This window comes from Cetorhinus maximus, chromosome 4 (genome assembly GCF_964194155.1).
Source record: "Cetorhinus maximus chromosome 4, sCetMax3.hap1.1, whole genome shotgun sequence".
NCBI classification, from domain to species: domain Eukaryota; kingdom Metazoa; phylum Chordata; class Chondrichthyes; order Lamniformes; family Cetorhinidae; genus Cetorhinus; species Cetorhinus maximus.
Window position 1 is genome coordinate 100878843 of NC_135882.1, and position 22046 is coordinate 100900888.

General features: G+C 43.1%; 1 protein-coding gene across 2 annotated transcripts in view; it reads right to left on the minus strand.

Moving 5' to 3' along the window:
• Nucleotides 1-2484: 2484 nt before the first annotated feature.
• The window catches only part of spidr (scaffold protein involved in DNA repair), a 341449-nt gene continuing 321887 nt past the window's right edge, over nt 2485-22046 (minus strand). For both annotated transcript variants that reach the window (XM_078540540.1, XM_078540539.1), the window contains 4 exons: nt 16844-16937; nt 14767-14881; nt 11343-11396; nt 2485-2766 (listed from right to left, as the gene is read on the minus strand). In XM_078540540.1, coding sequence (XP_078396666.1) covers nt 2623-2766; nt 11343-11396; nt 14767-14881; nt 16844-16937 — 407 coding nt within the window. In that variant the 3' untranslated portion in view covers nt 2485-2622. The remainder of the gene's footprint in view (nt 2767-11342; nt 11397-14766; nt 14882-16843; nt 16938-22046) is intronic.

A 22046-nucleotide genomic window follows, 5' to 3' on the forward strand; every position in this document is an offset into this window, starting at 1 on the left:
GTTCCCTCCGGGACACCCTGGTCCACTCCTCCGTCACCCCCTACTCCTCAACCCCCACTTATGGCACCTCCCCATGCCAACGCAGAAGATGCAACACCTGCCCCTTCACTTCCTCTCTCCTCACCGTCCAAGGGCCCAAACACTCCTTTCAAGTGAAGCAGCATTTCACTTGCATTTCCCCTAACTTAGTCTACTGCATTCATTGCTCCCAATGCAGTCTCCTCTACATTGGAGAGACCAAACGCAAACTGGGCGACCATTTTGCGGAACACCTGCGGTCTGTCCGCAAGAAAGACCCAAACCTCCCTGTCGCTTGCCATTTTAACACTCCACCCTGTTCTCTTGCCAACATGTCTGTCCTTGGCTTGCTGCATTGTTCCAGTGAAGCCCAACGCAAACTGGAGGAACAGCACCTCATCTTCCGACTAGGCACTTTACAGCCCTCCGGGCTGAATATTGAATTCAACAACTTTAGATCTTAAACTCCCCCTCCCCCCATCCCCACCCCGTTTCTTTCCCCCCCCCCCCCCCGCTTTTTTTTCCAATAATTTATATAGATTCTTCTTTCCCCACCTATTTCCATTATTTTTAAATCTAAAACTAAAACTCTAGTCTTTCCACCCCACCCCCACTAGAGCTGTACTTTGAATATCCTGTCTTCCATTCTTAATTAGCACTTTTCTCAGACAAAGACCACCACCTTCAACACCTCTTTGACCCTTTTGTCTGTGACATCTTTTGATTATCTGCTCATCTCCACAATCACACCACACCCTCAATGTGTCTCTTCCCCCCCCCCGCCCCCCCACCTTAAACCAATTTATATTTCTCCTTTCTTCTAACTATGCTCCAGTTCTGCCGAAGGGCCATGAAGGCTCGAAACGTTAACTGATTTCTTCTCCGCTGATGCTGCCAGACTTGCTGAGTTTTTTCAGGTAATTCTGTTTTTGTTTTGGATTTCCAGCATCCGCAGTAGCTTTTAGCTTTTTGTTTTTATCAAATCGATCCTCTTGGAACCAGAAGAAAGATTTCCTCTATCACTGGCCGCCTATCGAGCTCTACCCTGTACCACCCACCCCTCCCCCCTCTACGAGCTTATATTTCATCTTATTTCTATGTGTCTTAGTTCTGAAGAAGGGTCATACGGACTCGAAACGTCAACTGTATCCCTCTCAGCAGATGCTGTCAGACCTCCTGAGTTTTTCCAGGTATTTTTGTTTTTGTTAAAGATTTCCATCTGTCCTGGATTTCAATCCAGGTCAAAAAGTGAATGGTAGATTGTACTTTAATCAATTCTAACGTGGAACAGTGTGAAATGAAACAAATGGTTCCTGAGATAATTTTGTGCATCAAGAAGTTGCACTTGTTTTGTGGGGGTGGGGGGGGGGGGGGGGGGGGGGAGAGTGGAAACATTAAAATGTAATAAAAATAGAACTATGGATACTTGCATCTGTATCATAGCTCAGTCTTTGCCCCGACTTTGTTCACCTGCTGCTCGAAGTCTCAAATAAGCATTAAGTTACCTCCAGATTTGACTCTTCCAATGTTCTCCTAGCTGGCCTCCTATTTTACACCCTCCATACACTAGACTCACCCAAAACTCTGCTGCCAGATCCTAACCAACCATCTAACATCCATCTCCTCTGTACTCACTGATCTACGCTGGCTCCCAATTCACCAACACCGCAATTGTAAAATCATCCTTATGGCTGCTGAATTTGTACTGAACTCTTTTGACCACTCTGCTGGGAAGACTTCACATGCAAGGAAGATTGTTGTCAGGACCTCAAGGTACTAAGATCACCCACTGCATCCAGTATCATCTCCAGCCGTCTCGACTTTATCTTTCCACTGGACTCATATGTGCCTAGGTGAGGGTGAGAGGTTGATACAGTGCAGTTCTCCCTCACTTAATCTATTTCATGATCTAAAAGAAATTCTTAAACACAATAGCCAAAGAAGCTACGATAGGCCAGTCCTTTTAAGTTAAAAAATTCTAGATAAGTAGTTCACTACATTTTAGTGCAGTAATACACTAACAACAGTGTCAGGGCATGGATTCTGCTCCTGCAATGAATTTCTGTGGCTGTCTTGAGTGATAGAGGGTTAAAAAAAATGTTAAATCAATATGTGCTGCTTTCACTTGTCACATCATGCAACAGCAGACTAAGACTCAGAACAGGTTCTACAGTTCTCCATTTCTTTCTCAGTTGGGTGTAGCAGGAATCTAAGGAGACCTGGGAAATGATTTACAGGATTTTTAAAAATGGTATCTATTTTTCCTTGACACCAGCTGTTTTCAGGTGGAAATGAACATTTGAGCCCTTTTAGCTTATCCATAACAAATAGCCCAGATTCAGAGTAAAATAACCAAATAAAAACTGGTGTTTTTGAATTATGTTTTACTGATATATAGGCTTGTTTCATTAACTTTTATTAAAGCCTCAGTTAAAAATATAAATTTTAAAATAACTCGACACATCAGACATCCAAAATAGTTATTTTAATTACAGCACATCATTTATGAATATTTAATGCATAATTATTTCACAATTATAATAAAATTTCAAAAATACAGTTTGTAACTATCACTGCTACAACAATTGCTGATGGTCAAGAATTTCACTTTTGCTGAGGCTGGGCTATCACCTGTAGCAGCCTGATTTCTTCCAGTCCAATCCAGTTTACTGGTTGATTTGTTAACGAGCGGACATAGCAGCTGAGAGGCCCCAGTTCCTGGCCAAGTACACCATCTATCTCATAGCCCTGTCATGGTAATAAAACAAACACAATAAAGAACATTCTGTATCCAAAAGTTAAGTTGGTAAAGTAGAACATATTCATAGGTAGGTAAATGAAAACTTTTCACGTGCCATTTCATACAACATGTGCATGGTGGGGGTGCAGATATTTTCACAGCGCTATATTTTAAAACCATGTTTTACTTTACTAGCTTAATAGAATTCTTGCAGCATTCATGTGGAGCATTGTGCAAGTACATAAAACATCAGAGGATTATTCCAAAATTATTTGACTGCCATATTAGAAATTCATTGATTAAAGATTTACAGGAAAATATCTTGGCCATCAGAGCTCTGAATGCATTGTAGTTTTAGAGCTGGTCACAGAGCTAGTTAAAACATTTGACACTGGCTCAGTAGCAACTCACGTAAAAAAAAATGCCATTTAAAAATTCAACCTGCATTTTCAGACAAGGATTTCAGTACTGGCTTTTAGAGATTTTGTATTCTAAAGTTAAAAAAAATTCAAAAGAGTAGAGTTAGTATTCAGTTATAAAATTAGAAATTTTAAACTAATTCATACAAGGTGTGAAAAATCAGTTTTAGTCATACGCCAAGCTACATGAGATATTAGGCAAGATAACCAAAAGTGTGGTCAAAGAGTTTTAAAACGTGCCTTGAGGATGAAAGCGAGGTAGGGAGGCAGAGGGAATTCTCGAGCTCGGAGTCTTGGCAACTGAAGGCACAGCTGACAATGGCAGAGCAGTCATAATTGGGAATGCAGATGTTATGGACAGGAGGGGATTAGATTAAACAGCCTTGATGTCTCCTCTCACCACCCATCCATAAACAGTAAGGTGTTTTGATTTTGATTTCCCCCTTTATAAGTGATGGCGTATTTTTCCCAACCCCTCAGTTTGGTGTGATCCAATTTCTATTAACTTCACAGCAAACTTGAGATAAGGTAAAATCAGAGGGCTAGTTTATTTTACACACACTCAAAATGTGGCGGGGAGGGGTGGTGTCACTACATAGCCCCCAGTATTTTCATTCAATAAAAGAGGATAAAGAAAAGAAAGAGGTACAGGGCAAAGGCCACAGACAAGATAAGGATTATTGTTGCATGAGAGTCCAGAGTCAAAAGTTCAATGGTATATTCTTTCACAGAGTCAGCAGGCCCAAGGCTGATGCTGGATAATTCACTTTCCCAGCAAAGATGAGATGGGCATGTAGAACTGAATTAGTCCTGTAGATGCTGGTACAGAAGTTCAGAAGGTCAAGTAGAAACAGGGTAGGTGGGAAGCCTGGTATTCAAACCTGGACAGAGCCCCTTTTCTGCTGCTGCCTGCTAGATGGAAAATGGCAGTCTGAGCTTTGCAGCTCCACAAGGCAAGGTAATTGGTTCTCCCAGCTGGGAGGGGTGGGGGGTCATGTGATGTGACTCCAACTTCCACTTTGGTTTGGACTAAGGATATATATTCCTTTATTTTATATATATGTTTATTCCTTTGCCTGGCTTCTTTAGATGGCTAATGTTTCAACCATTAATAATTTCAAAAAGAGGTTTCAGGGTCCTTTGTCCTCGCCGACTAATGGTCTCCGTTGGCCAGGTCCTGGCCTTAGAAATGTAAATGGCCTTTGTATAATTCCTGGGGATTTGATCTCTGCAGTAACAGGGAGCATTAACGCCTCTTTAGAGATAACAAAGTGGCAGTTGTTCTGAAGGCCAGGAAGTTCCTTTTGTTTGAGTTATAGCCAGGCATAGCTTCAGTCATTTTCATCCTGGCTAATTTATATATTTTATAAAAATATAGGATGAGGTTTTAGCTCTGGGACATGAATTCTATTCCATTTTTTAAAAAATGAGGTCTTATAAAGGAATAATAGGAAGTGAAGAAGTATACATGTGTTCTCTCATTCATACTGGCATGTCAGACACTTGTCAGAAATGGCAGTTCCCTGCTGCATCTTCTTTCTTAGGTGTTTAAACCCAGCACAGTGCATCAGCAAGGACATTGTCCGGTCCTGCGAATTGGAAGGTTTAGGTGACTTGGGGAGGATTTGAAATTCATTTGTACGAGGAAGTCTTTTTGGGTGTAGAGTTCTGAGTTCCCTCTGTTAGGGACCAGGCATAAGCAAATCCCTTGGTTTCAGAACTCTACTTGTCCATCTCCTGATTAAGTATCCTCAAAAGGGTCTGAGGATTTTTCAGAATGGTTAGCACTCAGGAGGCAAGTGATAGTCAAGCTGCTCTGGGCGATCTGCAGGGGAATGCTGGGCATGTCACTCTGTGGGTTTCAGGCCCTGGGATCATTGGACTGAGCTGCTCTCGTCCAGCTTCGCAGCTGAATGTTCACTTTGGTAACCTGTGGGTTCAGCTGTTCAGATCCAGTGTCTGTGGTTCGGCTGAGAGTCAAGAGATTGGGGTGTTTAGGGACTTAGGCCTCGTTAGGCGATTCCGGTTCAGGATCCGGCTTGGGCACTAGCACAGCTGGACAGTTCTAGCTTCTGGTGCCAGGTGCTTTGGGTTGGCATGGAAACAGGCAGGTAGTTGACTCCTGAACTTGGGCCTGCCTTTCTGGGCCTGGATGCTAGGAAGATGGCTTTCTGGCATAGGCCTCTCCCGCATCTGTCTGGACAGCGCTACCGGACTGTAACCTGGTGGGTTGTTAGGGATTATTTTAACTGTAGGGGGCAACCTTGTCCGGTCACCTAGCGATTCTGCACTAAGGTGGATGGCATGGGGTCCAATCTGGGGTCCTTCTGCTGGTAAATTGCGTGGTAGGTTTTTTGGGATGCTACTGCCCTCTGGTGGATGATCAGCTCTTACTGTGCCACCTGATGACTTTTAAACTAAGTGAGGCATCACCCTTACACCTTCTGGGCTAATTTGGGAACTTTGCTTGTCCACATTTAAATTTGCCATAACGCTACCAGCCAGGCCAATCAATGGTTTCCAAGCTGAGGCCTTTGACTTTGGAGGGGCTGATCTCCTAGCTTGTTCCATGGCCCCTGGAACACGTCTGCCTTCAAGTGGAGATACAGTTCCAGCTACACTCTCTAGTAACTTTTCAACTGGTAAAGGGGAGGTGGTGGCGGCATAGTAGTATTGCCACTGGACTCGTGTTCCAGAGATCCAGGGTAATGCTCTGGGGATTGGGGTTCGAATCCCACCATAGCCGCTTGGTGAAATTTGAATTCAAACAAAACCACTGCCAATTGTTGTAAAAACCGATCTGCCTTAAGGAAGGAAATCTGCTGTCTTTACCTGGTCTGGCCTACATGTGACTCCAGACCCACCAGCAATGTGATTGACTCTTAAATGGCCTCTGAACAATGCCAATTAGGGATGGGCAATAAATGCTAGCCACCCACATCCCAAGAACAAATTTTTAAAAGAGCATCTCACTCCTGATCTGCTCATCGGTTTGGGAACTTCCTGTGTCCCTATTTAATATCGGAAAGAACTACTTCAGGCAAGTCCTTATTCTTTCTGGGCTTAATAACCTGCCTTCCCTCAGGCTCTTTGACTACCAGGGGCATCTCCCTCACGATTTCTTCCCCTGTTTTAGAACTTCTCTGGTCCCTATTTCATTCTGGGGTGCTTGGTAAATCTATTTCAGATTCTAGGGGCCTTTCCTGGACCTCTTTTAATTTTACTGGCCTGGCTTTGGCCTTGCTACATTCAAGCAACTCTTGCTTGAGGCTTATGGGTGCTGTTTCATCTTTTTGAACCTCGGGACCTTCCCCAGCTTCCTGTCCATCTGCAGATTTCTGCTGTTTCGCCTTGGCCCTTTTCTTTTGCTGTTAACACCCTGCTGCCAATCAAATAATTCCCACAGAGGAAATCGATTCCTGCTAATGGTAGTTTAGGGACAATTTCTACCGTAACAGGGCCTGCACCACAGTTACATGCTAGGTGGACCTTATGGAGGGGTGCAAACACAGATCCTCCTCCTACTCCATTGATCAGGGCTTTGGCTTTCAGGGGGGGGATTCAGTGGGTAGGTTTAAGTTTCCATCCAGTATTCAGGATTGAGTGATTCCGAAAGAAGGACCTCCGACAGTGCAGTGCTCCCTCAAAACTGCACCGGAGTGTCAGCCTAGATTTTTGTGCTCAAGCCCCAGAATGTGACTTGAACCTGCAGCCTTATGATTCAGAGGGGAGCGGGTACTGCCAACTGAGCCATAAAAGTTAATTTTCAATGGCAGAGGGGTTTTTTGGTAGTATTATGTATATTTGGTAGTATTGGTGGAGGCGGGTTGCCTCACATCCTTTAAAAAGTACCTGGATGAGCACTTGGCACGTCATAACATTCAAGGCTATGGGCCAAGTGCTGGTAAATGGGATTAGGTAGGTAGGTCGGGTGTTTCTCACGTGTCGGTGCAGACTCAATTGCCCGAAGGGCTTCTTCTGCACTGTGTGATTCTGTGATTATGACTTAGCACGCTGTTAAAAGGGTACTTAGACTGGAATGAGAAGCCTCAATTTTAGTAAGTTTTAAGTCTGAGAGTTAATACAGAAAACATCACATCATTCAATACATTTGAATAGCGAGTCAGATGGCAAGATGCTCTTTTCGGGAAGCAGGGCGTCTCAGACAGTGACATCCAGATTACCGCATTTAATTACATCTGAGCAGTTGCCATAAGTGCTGTCCAATTTGTATATAAATAAAAGCGAGCAGCAATAACTTCACCATTATTTTAACAGCAAAATCTGGTCCATAATGTTTTGAAAGCTGGCTGATTGGCAGGTATTCTTAGGCAATATTTTAATTGGTGCAAATATAGTGGATGTGCAAGCAAATTGCACACTCTGCTGGAAATAGCAATACACTCAAACAAATCTGTTAACTGTTGTTACTACAGATGCATTAACAGTTAAAAGATTTATTTTGATTTTGTGGTTGTGGTATGCCTTTGGGTCAATGCAAGGTATTCACTATTGCTGCTAATTACAAATCTCAGTACGATAATGTTTTAGAACCATGTTAGGCATTAATCATTCAATAAATCTTGTGTAATAGTTTGAGAGAGGAATCTCAAGGATGTGTTTTTCCCAGCTTATTTCCCCTACTTATTGATCAGGTTTTGAAACGTTTTCTGTGCCTGGCTTTAGGCAAACTTGTCTTCTGTTACAACTATTTTGTTTCCTGATTTGCTGTCCCAATTGTAATGGCTGCAGGTTGAAAGACATGTCCACTGGAACAGAATGAGAGATATATACAATGGTGCAGTCCTGGGGAAGAATTTTCTCCCGTCCAGGGGTTGGAGGTGGGGGGGGGGGGGGGGGGGGGGGGTAGTGCAGGAGTGGGTGCATGCAAGCACGTCTCTGATCAGCGCCATTTTACATGGGCGGGCCAGTTAAGGCCTGCTGAGCGTGATGTCCGCCAGGAAGCGCTATGCGCTCCCTGTGCGGGTGTGGAGGGGGGGTGGGCGGATTCCCTCAGCCGAGGCTAAGTGCTGCCTCAGGGAGATCAGCGCCAAATTTAAAAATGGTAAATGTACAAAAACAAAATTTCCCTGACATGTCCCCTCATGTGATACTGTCACACAGATATCCATCACTTTAAATCAAACATTTATTAAATTTTTAAAAAACCCTCATGAAACCTCATCCTGCCCGTGGATGAGGTTTCATGCTTTTTCTGAAGCCCGCCAGGGCTCCCGGCCTGCCCGCCAAACTTAAGGTTGGACGGGCAGGTCCATTAATGATGCTAAAGAGTTTGTCAATGGCCTCAATAGGCCATTGACAGGTCGGCGGGCGCACGGCTGATTCAGCTGCGTCCCCGCCGACCTGAAAATTGAAATGACGCGGGGTGATGTCGGGAGTTCCACCCGACATCATCCCGCGTCATTTTACACGTCGGCGAGTGGGCCCCGCCTTCCACTCGCCAACCTAAAGATCCTGGCCCTGGAACAGTGTGTGCCATGAAAGACAAGATGATGCCAGAAAGGAGTCCTGGACCAAGGGAGCTGCCTGGCAACAACGTTTTAATTGGCTCCTGACCAGGTGACCAGGGTTGTGTGTGACAGCAGGGCAGCCAAAGAGCTCCTATTCTGAAAGGAACAAGACCTAAAACCTCTTTCTCCTGTATGTGGAAGATTCCAGTAATTCCACAGTAATAGCTAGCTGGATTTTCTTCTCATATCTCTATAACCTGCTTTCTCTCTGAAAACCCCTGTCAAGAGGCCAAGGGGAAAATCACTGTTAGAGACATTGAAAGGCAAGTGCTCAACCAGTGAACTAAATACTGGAAGTGCTGGAAGAGCACCTGTGTCATCAACAAGAACTGAAAGGAATTTGGAAGACATTGATCAAAATCAACCCATCGAATCCTGTACTCTGGAATTGGTGCTATTTAACTGTTTTATCCCACCCTTAAAATCCATGTTTTTGTGTGTCTTATGTGTCTTGTGTATGTGTGTATACGGACTTAAGGAGGGGGTAGAGTTTAAGTTATAGTGTTAGAAATTAGCAGTTCATACTTCTTTTGTTTGCCACTGGTTAATGAGAGTTTGTTCAATAAGCAGTTAATTACTTATTAAATTTACAAACCTGGCGCTTGTATTCTGTTAACCTAAATTAAACAGTTAGGTAGAATTGGGGCAATCTGGTGGTTTGATCAAACTTTTTCACATTTGTCGTGGGTCGGGGAACAGTGGGGCTTGATATTACAGCGCACTATCCCCAGTGAGTCATGACATAATCCAACCATAACCAAAATGTCCTGGGGGACTGTCAAATTGTAACCCTCAAGAGTAGGTAGTGTAAAAAGGTATGAGAAATGCAATAAAGTAAAAAAAAAGGAAGAAAAAAATTAAAAGGTAAAATGGAGATTTAAAAAATTAAGATTTTTATTTAGCACATTTTTATGAAATATCATTTATATCTAAAATCTACTGTTCAACAATACATATAATAAAACACAAATTCCACATGTGTCCTTGAAATATCTACACTGCAACCTACTAACACATCAGCTTCACATCACAGGTGCATGCAGACTTTCAACAGTCTTTACCAAAAGATCTGATAAATCATAACTTTTTACTATAGGACTTCTTAATTGTTACAGAATAAATTTTGATTCATTCGAAGGAGTTTATCGAATACTCAGATAATGTAATACATTGTTACGTGTAGGATTATTTTTGGAAAAGTTTATTCATTTACAAGTATTCAATAAAATATTGAAAAGTAACCTAGCATAGACAAAGCCTTGTAGTTAATTTAATTTCTTACAAAAGTCTACACTTCTTAAAGTCAATTGCAGAAAACAAAGCAGAATGCTTTGAAATGTACCAATCTGATCAATTCCATTAATCTGATTTTTTTGTCATAATTACTGATACATGAGTGCACGCACTTCTGCCTTAGGGCATTCACAATCAGGGAGTGATCTCTGCATGCCCAATTACGAATTAAGAATTGGCAATGAGAGAAGGTGGGAATTTAAAATTGCTGCAATGCGCTGATTGTTTATAACCGTAATACTAAACTTCAAGCAGCAATGCAGACAGACTGTAATAACAAAGTGAGGGTTAGGCACTTCCCTAGGGGCAGAAATAATAAAAATGTTAGTCACTGTGCCACTTGTCAACTAAATAGAACACTCCCCATTTACAGTCTTTAGTACATAGATGTTACATTCTGATACCCAGGGTCAAAGAGACTGTAATCCATTATTGTCAGAACTGTGGACAAGATTTTTCAGCTGGCGGGGTTTCCCACTACCTGAAGAGTCAGCGGAGAATGCAGCCGATACAGGCTGCGTGGCAGCCATTTAACCTTAATTGGCTAAGGGTGAAACTTCCGCCCCACTAAGGAGGAAGTCCTGCCTTAGATAGCTGCCAGCCAGTGCCAGGTTCAAGCGATGGCCACTGCTGAGAGGGGGGGGGGGGGGGGGGCGGTGGGCTACTGGATGCCAGGATGAAGGTGTCCTGGTTATCAGTGGCCTCAGCAAGGAGAGTGAGAGGATGGGTTTGAGAGGCTTGGGGGAGGGCTGAAGGGAGGTATGACCACAGGAGGTACCCTCTCCCACCCTTGCCTGACAGCAGCCTGCACAGATAAAGTTGCCTGGTTACTTGCTTGGCCTGGGCCTCCCCCTTTCGCAAAAAAATAGTGGTGGAGGCAGGATCAGGCACTTAAGTGGCCATTAATTGGCCCAAGGGCAGGCCAGCCACCTGATGCCTCCACCACCGACCCCCCCCCACTAAAATGGTAGACAGGTCAGGGATGAGCAACTAGGTGCAGGTAGGCGACATGCTGCATTTTATGAGACCCCTGCCTTCAAAGCCGCTGGTGGGCACTGTAAAATTCCAACCCATATGTTAACAAGCAATCCAAGTGCTGCAACACTAAATATTAAAAGCGTAGCCTATCAACAATAGGATTGTTTCTGGTTTGTGAAATTGAAAAGTGTTATTTCGAGAAAACAGAATTAAATGACAGGTTGAATCTCTGAATTTATACCATTTTAAAATGGTTGAATGCAATCATTTCTATAAACAAATATTTTTCACATTAAAAGGGGTTTCCAAAGAAACTAATGTTTGTCAACTTCAAATTTCAAAATGTAGACAATACTAACTCACCCCTTCATCACTGGAGGAATGCAGCAGAAGAGATGAAATGCTTGGTTCTAGGAGCTGTATTGGGAAATAATGGGTCAGAAATAAAATATGGTCAGACTCTTGTACATACAGGATTTAGGTATATTCCAGAAAGAAAAAAAATCTTTACCGCATCTCTATTGGCACTAACTAAATTACTACTGTAGCTGATGCAACTTTGTATATTCTGAACTTTTGTGTCTCAACTTACTTCACTCAACAAAACAAATCCTATTATAACACTAATATATACCGTCATATTTTCTAGGATTTAGCTTAATTCCACATGTATAATATTTATTTTTACTTCAAAAAAACCTCAATCAGCAGTGAGAATTCCCACTACTAGCAGAACAGTCAGCAAAACTTGTACCTGTTCACCTTTCTCAAAGGCATTGAAAACACTTCCAACCCTTTTAAATGTCACAATGATGTTAATTCTGTCTGGCATTACAATATTAATACGGTTTGGTATTTGGGATTATGCTCACAGGCAAACTTTGTTTTGCCCTTGTAAAATGGAACCACAAAGGCAAAGCAAAACCACAGCAAAATTCTTCAGCCAAATGTCTTGAGAAATTGTCTTAAAGGACTGGCTTTTTCAACTGAATACATATCATCACTCTTGAATAAAAGAGAGTCCTGGATCAACCCACCCTCTTGACTGAAGGAAACCAATATAGAGGTGATGGAAAAAAAAAGGTTCAATCAAGAGCCATCTTGAAAGTCATGACAGAAATAGTTCACTTAAAAAATAACTTTCAAGCCAGTCTAAAATCTAATTGTTTAGTTAAAAAGATGCAAGTCAGGGTAGCCAGTTCTAATATCATATACATCAAACTAACTTCTATGCAGCAACATATTTCTGATCAAATGAATGATCTATTCTAAAATTGTATGAAATTAAAATAGGAATTAAGCACCGAACAGAAATCAAAAGTCTTTAAAGAAAGAATTTCTATCTATAATTTCCACAATTAATTTCCCTTTATGAGGTGTCTGCTATCAAGCAACCTCCTTCCACTGAAGAGGTGGGATGGTCTTGGCCAGAGACTGGCTCTGTGACTGCCATTAATGCTACTCTGATCAGCCAGCTGGTTTTCCTTTCCTAGTCCCAGAGAGAAGTGTTACCCTTGTTACATGCTGGCTAAAAAAGTTCTCTTGAACGCAGTTCAAAAATTTTGCATCCTCTCCTTACCTTCACACTGTCGAATCCCAACTGATATTAGGGTAATTGAAGTCCCCAACGATTACTGCCCTATTGTTCTTGTACTCAGAAATCTATCTACATATTTGCTCTTCTAACTCCTTTCCACTATTTGGGAGTCTATAGTACATTCCTAGCAATGTGGCTGCCCAATTTATTTCTGAGCGCAACCCATATGGCCTCATTTGATACTTCATTGAGTATATCATCCCTCCTCATAGCTGTAATTGATTTTTACTAATAATGCTACGCCCCCACCCTATCCTGCCTGAAAACTCTATATCCAGGGATGTTGAGCTGCCATTTTTGCCCCTCCTTAAGCCAAGTTTCTGTTATAGCGATGATATCATACTGCCATGTGTTTATTTGTGCTCTCAGCTCAACGGCTTTATTTACTATGCTCTTGCATTTACATACATATCTTATAACACTGCCAAATTCCTGTGCTGTACACTTTTTAATCTGTGCTGCTTCTGTCTTTCAGAGTTACTTGCTAATTCTCCAACTCCCGTTTCCCTGCTCTGAATTTGCCCTCAAGTTTCCATCCCCTGTCAATCTAGTTTAAACACCCCCAACAGCACTAGCAAATCTCCCTGTGAGGATATTTGTCCTAGTCCTGCTCAGGTGTAGACCGTTTGGCTCATACAGGTCCCACCTTCCCCAGAACTGGTCCCAATGCCTCAGAAATCTGATGCCCTCCCTCCTATACCAGCTCTCCAACCACGTGTTCATTCGCTCAATTCTTCTATTTCTATACTCGCTTGCACGTGGGACTGGGAGTAATCCTGAGATTACTGCTTTAGAGGTCCTGCTTTTAAATCTCATTCCCAGCTCCCTAATGTCTGCTTTCAGGACCTCATCCTCTTTCCTCCTTAAGTCATTGATACCAATGTGGACCACGACCTCTTGCTGATCACCTTCCCCCAGAAGAATGTCCTGCAATCGTTCTGTGACATCCTTGACCCTGGCACCGGGGAGGCAGCATACCATCCTGGAGTCATGTCAATTGCCACAGAAACACCTGTCTGTTCCCCTAACTAACAAATCCCCTATTACTATTGCTCTTCTCTTCTTTCTCCCCTCCTGTACAGCAAAGCTGCCTGTGGTGCCACAAACTTGACTCTGACTGCACTCCTCTGAGGAACCAATGCCCTCTCCGGTCTCCAAAATGGAAAACCCATTGGTGAGCAGGACCCCAGGGGACTCCTGCACTACCTGCCTAATTTTCCTGGACTGCCTGGAGGTCACCCATTCCCTTTCTGTCTCCAGGCTCCTAAGCTGCGGTGTGACCACCTCTCTAAACGTGCTATCCACATAACTCTCACCCTTGAGGATGTACAACAGTGACTCCAGCTGCTGCTCGAGCTCTGAAACCCGGAGTACAAGGTTCTGCAGTTGGTGACACTGCCTGCACATGTAGTCATCTAGGGCACCGGTAGCTACACAACTCCCCACATATTAGAAGACACGCATTCCACATGACCGAGCTGTCCTGACATGCTTCAATTTACTTCCCTTGCGTTAACTTTATTTTATTTTGGTTTACTTATGCAACTTTATTTTAGCTGGTCTTGACTTAACTATATTTCCCTATTGCTTGTGTTTCTTACTTGAATGTAAGTAGCTCCTTTTAAAAAGAATGTGTTTTCCTAATTCTCAGCTACTTGATGACATTCCCTAACAGCAATGCCTCAACAACCAATGACCTTATGTTTCTCCTGAGATGTTAGGTGCTAGGTGCTGCTGACTGCCTGTCCCAGGGTCCTCTTCTCGCACTCTCCTCTAGGTGCTGCTGACTGCCTGTCCCAAGGTCCTTTCCGACCTTACCCGGTCTGGCCTACGTGTGACTCCAGACCCACAGCAACATGGTTGACTCCTAACTGCCCTCTGAAATAGCCTAGCAAAAGATTCAGTTCAAGGGCAATTAGGAATCAACAACAAATGCTGGCCTTGCCAGTGATGCCCACATCCCACAAAAAAACTTACATCCAGTTGTGGCACTAAGGTTTACAGATATGTAGCCATAAGCTTCAAGGCTTTAACCACATGTTTACAGTTTTTGTAGACTCAGCAGGAGTATAACAAACTGCATTTTTAAAATTTAGAAATCAAGCAATCTTTTAAGATGACATTTCAGTACTGAAATATATGTTACTCTTAATGAATCGTTTGGAAACTAGAACACTGAATAATTTTTACCTTGACTTTTACAGTACTGTGAGGCAGTACTGGATACCGCAGAAACACTTCCAATTGCATTTTTGTAAGGGGTGTCATCACAGACTGGGCACACTGACGGCAGTAAAGTGATTCACTGTGACATGAACAATATGATTTTTAAACATACAAATAAAATGATAAGAATTCATTTAATATTTGAATACAGCATAATGGCAGCACAATCTTGGAATAACATATTGAGTCACAAGAGTGGAGGGATGGAGATTCATCTGTGTGACAATTGTCTAATTTTACGAGATCCATCGGGGGTGTAACAAATTCATGAATACTCTTTAGGGAAGGAAATCTGGCATCCTTACCTGGTCTGCCCTACACGTGACTCCAGACTCACAGCAATGTGGTTGACTCTTAACTGCCCTCTGAAACGGCCTAGCGAGACACTCAGTTCAAGGGAAATTAGGAATTGGCAACAAATGCTGGCCTCGCCAATGGCACCCACATCCCATGAAAGAATAAAGAAAGAAACCCCGCTAGTGACCAGAGACTTATCAATATTAGCATAAGCCTAAGACTGGGTTACTAGCCTGCATACCCACTTTGTAACCATTTATACAGAACTATTTGCAGAGATCTGGGAATCATTAGTTGGATATTCTCTCGACCAGGGAATTCTACAAAGTACAGAGGAGTCTCTTGTAGGGGACAAAAATAATCAAGGCAATAAGGCAATTTTTGACAACATTTAAAAAAAGAATTCAGAAGTCTCATGTGAGGTCGTTAATTGGTTCAGCCAAGATGCCTCAAAGCATTTTGCCAATGATAAAAGTATTTTTGAAGTGCAGTCACTGCTTTAATATAGGGAAATATAGCAATCCCATAGAAAGGTCCCACAAACATCAATAAAACAAATTCCCAAATAATCTGTTTTTGGTGATGTTGCTTGAGGGATAAATATTGATCAGGACACTGGGACGATTCCCTTGCTCTTCTTTGAATAATGCTGCGTTCACCTGAAAAGGCAGATGGGACCTCAGTTTCAGATCCCATCCAAAAAATAGCACCTCTGACAGTGCAGTACTCACTCAGGGCCGCATCAAAATGTAAGCCTAGATTAAGTGCTCAAGTTTCTAGAGTGGGACTTAAGCCCACAACCTTCTGGCTCAAAGGCAAGAATGTTATCACTGAGCCAAAGCAGATGCTAGGAAACCATTTCTGAGCACCCTTTCTGCTGCTATAAAAGCATAAGCACCATCAAACATGGAAAAATAATTCATCTTAACATGTTTCTGACCCACAACCACCAACACAGGTTAGCTGCATATTTTCTGCCAGTTGCTTCCTCTCTATGTATCACCAATTTTCTCAGCAGGTCGTTAGTCAGACAGACACTGGTTCTTGTGCCGCTCTTACCCAATCCTATGTCCAACCAACTCTCCCACCTGTTTCTGTGGCTTGCACTGCCTAATGGGTTCTGCCCGCTATTTGTTCCCTGCCCTGCCAATCATTCTTGCTCCTTAGCCTGTGAGCAGCACTGTGGTATTTGTATAGGTATTACTAATAACTCATTCTTTGTTGTTTACTATAATTGTGGAGAACATTGTTGGTATTCCAAATAGCAGCCTAATTTTTGTTAATAAAGGTACAGAATTCTGCTCAGGAGCCCTCTGACTTTGAATACCACATCTCAGGAAATCAATCATGAGCTGTAGTCCATCTTGTAGATGATGCACACTGCTGCCAAGGTGTGCCAGTGGTGGAGGGAGGGGATGTTCAAGGTGGTGAATAGGATGCAAATCAAGCAGGCTGCATTGTCCTGGATGGTCTCTAGTTTCACAATGAGTTCTGAAGAAATGCCATTTTCAACTCAAAACATTAATTCTGTTTCTCTTTCTATGGATGCTGCTCTACCTGCTGAGTATTTCCAGCACTTGCTGCTTTTATTTCAGATTTCTAGCATCTGCAGTATTTTGCTTTTATCATATTTTAATATGCTCAAAGAAGTAATAAGGCAAAAATATTATACAAATACGGTGCAGTTTCCCTTTTAAATAACTACTACATGACATGCATTTGCCACAGTTATTAATGTACTGACCCTTCTCTATGCTTCTTTTCCAGTTTTTCATTCTCACATCTGTTGCAAACTATCCATGAAAAAGCAGTGGTCTCATCAACGCTGACCACAGTCCCTGATAAACAAAAAAACATCCTGTAATTAGGTATGCCATTAAATCAAAATGAACAAAATATCTAAACAAAAGTGCACATAAAATTGTATGGATTAACTGAATGTAAAGGCAAGTAATTTTTAAAAATGTCTTTTTTATCACTTTGAAACATTTAACATTTACAATTATGCATACGAACATACAAAATAAGAGAAGTAGGCCATTTGGCCCCTCTAGACTGCTCCGGCATTCAATAAGATCATGGCTGATTCAAGTTCCACATTCCCATCAACCCCCAATATCCTTTGATGCCTTTGCCTAATAAGAATCTATCTACCTCTGCCTTAAAAATATCCAGTGACCCCATCTCCACCGCCTTTTGAGGCAGAAAGTTCCAAAGTTACACAACCATCTGAATGATAAAAATTTCTCCTCATCTCTGTCCTAGAAGGGCAACCCCTAATTTTAAAACAGTGCCCCCTTGTTCTGGACTCACCCACAAGAGGAAACACCCTTTCCACGTCCACCTTGTCAAGACCATTCAGGATCTTATATACTTCAATCAAGTCACTCCTCACTCTTCTAAACTCCAGTGGAAACAAGCCCAGTCTGTCCAACCTATCCTCATAAGACAACCTACTCATTCCAGGTATTAATGATCTCCTGTGGCACAGTTCACAGACAAAATTACAAATAATTTCTTCTCTGCATTACAACAGTCACTACACTTCAAAAAGCACTTCTTAACTGTAAAGTGCTTTTAGACATCCGGTGGTTTTGAAAAGCAATATATAAATGCAAGTCATTATTTTCCATTACTCTAACTGATCAAACTTGATCAACATAACCGTATATTCTTTTCTTCCTCATGTTCTTATCTAGCTTCTCTTCAAATGTATCTATGGTATTCATCTTACCTAGTCCATATGGTTGGAACTACAACACTGGCATCTACCCGGCAATGTGGAAAATTGCCCAAGTTTGGCCTGTACACAAAAAGCAGGACAAATCCAACCAGGCCAATTACCGCCACATCAGTCTACTCTCGATCATCAGTAAAGTGAGGGAAGGGGTCATCAACAGTGCTATCAAGAAGCAATTGCTTAGCAATAACCTGTTCACTGAAGCTTTGTTTGGGTTCCACCAGGTCACTCAGCTCCTGGCCTCATTACAACCTTAACTCAAACATAGACAAAAGAAATGGACTCCAGAGGTGAGGTGAGAGTGACAGCCTTGGCATCAAGGCAGCATTTGACCGAGTGTGGCATCAAGGAGCACTAGCAAAACTGGTGTCAATGGGAAATGGGGAAAACTCTCCGCTGGTTGGAATCATACCTAGCACAGAATAAGATGGTTGTGGCTGTTAGAGGTCAACCATCTCAGTTCCAGGGCATCATTGCAGGGATTCCTCTGGGCAGTGTCCTAGGCCCAACCATCTTCAGCTGCTTCATCAATCACCTCCTTCCAACATAAAGTCAGAAGCAGGGATGTTCGCTGATGATTGCACAACGTTCAGCACCAATCACAACTCCTCAGATACTGAAGCAGTCCATGTCCAAATGCAGCAAGACCTGGACAATATCCAGGCTTGGGCTGACAAGTGGCAAGTAACATTCACACCACGTGTGCCAGACAATGACCATCTCCAACAAGAGAGAATCTAACCAACACCCTTTGACATTCAATGGCATTACCATTGCTGAATTCTCACTATCAACATCCTGGGGGGTTACCATTAGCCAGAATCTGAACTGGACTAACCATATAAGTACTGTGGCTACAAGAGCAGGTCAGAGGCTAGGAATCATACATCGAGTAGCTCACCTCCTGACTCCCCAAAGTCTGTCCACCATCTACAAGGCACGTCAGGAGCGTGATGGAATACTCTCCACTTGCCTGGATGAGTGCAGCTCCAACAACACTCAAGAAGCTTGACACCATCCAGGACAAATCAGCCCACTTGATTGGCACCCCATCCACAAACATTCACTCCCTCCACCACCAACACAGAGTGGCAGCAGTGTGTACCATCTACAGGATGGAGGAACTCACCAAGTCTCCTTAAGCTGCACCTTCCAAATCCATGATCACTATGATCTAGAAGGACAAGGGCAGCAGACAAATGGGAATCACCACCACCTGGAAGTTCCCCTCCAAGCCACTCACCTTCCTGACTTGGAAATACATCGCCATTCCTTCACTATCACTGAGTGAAATCCTGGAATTCTCTCCCTAACAGCATTTTGGGTGTATCTACATCACATGGACTCAGCGGTTCAAGAAGGCAGCTCACCACCACCTTCTCAAGGGCAATTAGGGATGGGCAATAAATGTTGGCCTAGCCAGCGATGTCGCCTACAACCCATGAATGAACAAAAGACAAAAATGAAATTCTTCCTGAATTTTCTCTACATTAACTCTATCAAATCCCTTCACTATTTGAAAGACCTATCAGGTCATCCCTTAGCCTGGGGAAAATAGCTCCAGCCTGTTCAGTTGTTTCTGACAGTTATAATCTCTCAATTCTGGTATCATCCCTGTAAATCCTTTCCCGCCATCTCTGAAGCCTGAACATCCTTTTTGTAAATGGAGACCAAAACAGTACACAGTCATCTAACTGTGGTCTAACCAATGTTCTCCACAAGTTTAATAAAATGTCTCTGCTTTTCTGATCTATTTCTTTATAAATAAACCCCAGCGTGTTGTCTGGATTTTTATATCCTTATTAACCTGACTATTTTTAAACTGACTTGGGAATCTATACCCCTAGATTTCTTTCCTCCTGTACCCTATTTACACTTTCATTTTCCAAGGAGCATGTGGCCTCCTTATTTCTTCCAGCAAAATGCACCACCTCATTGATATCAATAAAGAGGGTAACAGGTGTACTGATAGGCTACAACCACATCTTGCACAGAGCTGAGAGGTGTTTGTTCTGGCTGCAATACCCACCACCATCTAATTGCTGACTGTCCATTAAAGCAAGGGTTGGAGGCATAGCAACTTGCTCAGGCTAGACTGCTGGCACAGAATGGCAGTGATGTTCATCCGTGACAAAGGAGCTGGGATTTGGAGCCAGATTTTAGACTGAGCTGCAGAAACAAGTCAACCAGGACCAGTTTCAGGGTACCCCTTGTAGATTTCAATAGGTTGACGATAACTTCTCTAATTTTCCTTAATTTCCTGTTTTATCCTGAATCATAATAGTAAACTGTGAGTAAAGGGGCTGCAAAAGAACTCAGGCAGATTAAGTGGGTAGGTAAGAACATGGCAAATAGAATATAATGTGGAGAAGTGTGAAGTTATACTGGTATTCAGATGCACCTGGATGGTCTTATGCACAAATCACAGAAAAGTTAACATGCAAGTACAGCAAGTAACTATTACAAAAGAATATGCGTATAAGAGAAAAAGAGTATAAGAGTAAAAAAGTTTCACTGTAATTATATAGGGACTTGGTGAGAGCACATCTGGAGCACTGTATACAGTCTTGTCCTTCTTACCCAAAGAACGATATGCTTGCCCTAAAGGAAGTGCAATGATGGTTCACTAGACCATACCTGGGATGAGGGGATTGTCCGATGAGAAGAGATTGAGTAGATTAGGCCTATATTCTTTAGAATTCAGAAGGATGAGAGGTGATCTCATTGATATAAGGGCTAGACAGGGCAGATGCTGGTAGGGTTTTTTTCCCCCTGGCTGGGGAGAATAAAACTAGAGGCCACAGTCTCAGAACAAGGATTCACTCAAAGGATTGTGAATCATTTTAATTTTCCACCCTAAAGAGATGTGAACATTCAGTTGTTGAGTATATGGAAGATAGACCGATACATTTTTTGATTCTAAGGGAAGAATCGTCCCTGATTTGCACAAAGTGCAGTAGCAGGCAGGAAAAAAGTAGTTTTACCCGCCAGCCGAATGGCAGGTTTTTGCGCCGTATTGTCCTATTCCCGCCTCATTAATAATGCAGCCACAGAAAACATGCCGTCTCATTGGTGGGCGGCCTCATTTAGGGCACCATGTTTAAACTGCAGCCATGCACACACTTCTCAATGTTTGCAGTCCAGGATTGCTCCGTTGAAGACATGACCCCAAAGGCCAAAAATAGTGCAGCCCTCCGATTCAGTGATGAATCCCTGGCTGCCCACTGTGATGTCCTCTATTCTGCTCTGGCTGCAGGAGGCGCATCAGTCTCACTACTCTAGCTTGGGAGGCGATGGCAAAGTTGGTCAGTGCCAATGTTGTCACAAGAGGTTTGCCATCCAGCGCGGAAAACGGATGAGTGATCTCATCCGTGCCGCCAGGTAAGGCAACCATTTTATCATTCTATACTCTCACACTCACAAGGCCTTCACACATTCACTGGCATCTCACTCACTGCCAGCTCAAGGGACATCACACTCACTCTCGCACACACGCTCACATCGCCATCTGGCCTCATCTCCTCTGGAGACTGCCTCCTCAGTCCTCACCATCTTAAGGCCACTTGCACAGGTCAACATGTGCCGCCACGCACACCTTAGGGTACCCCCCCCTTCCTCAGTACAGGCCTCGCCTTTCACCCTCTTCCCCCCTTTCTCCTAGCAAGCCCTAGCCCTGCAGCATTTGAAAAGCTACGCCCGCCTTATGGCTGGTCTGGTAGGTAGATACCTGCCTGTGAGTCCCCCTAAAAGTGATGTGGTCTGCAAAGCCTGGCACTGATGATCATGAGTGCTGCCCAAAGCAAGGTAGGCAAACAAACCTCAAAGTCCTGAGTGAAGTGGGGATCACCAGGTGCATGTCGCTTGTGTACAGTTGTGAAACACGTCAGCGTGCAATCATGCCGACGTGCCCAGGTGATCCAGCGTGGGGAGATGATTCAGGCAAGCAGGGCTTCTCATGAGATGCTAACATACTGAAATTAGGTTCCTGATGTGCAGCGGCGGGAAATGCGTTCCTCAATTGACAGGTGGAGCAGGCAATCGCAAACTGGTTTCACGATGGCGTGAAAGTGATTTTTGGCCTTCTCGCCATATTGTCCACTCCCCCACCCATCATGATGCCTGATGCCAGAAAATTCCAGCCTAAGGAAATCAAGGAACATGGGGATAGTGCAGGATGGTATTATTGAGGTAGATCAGTCATGATCTC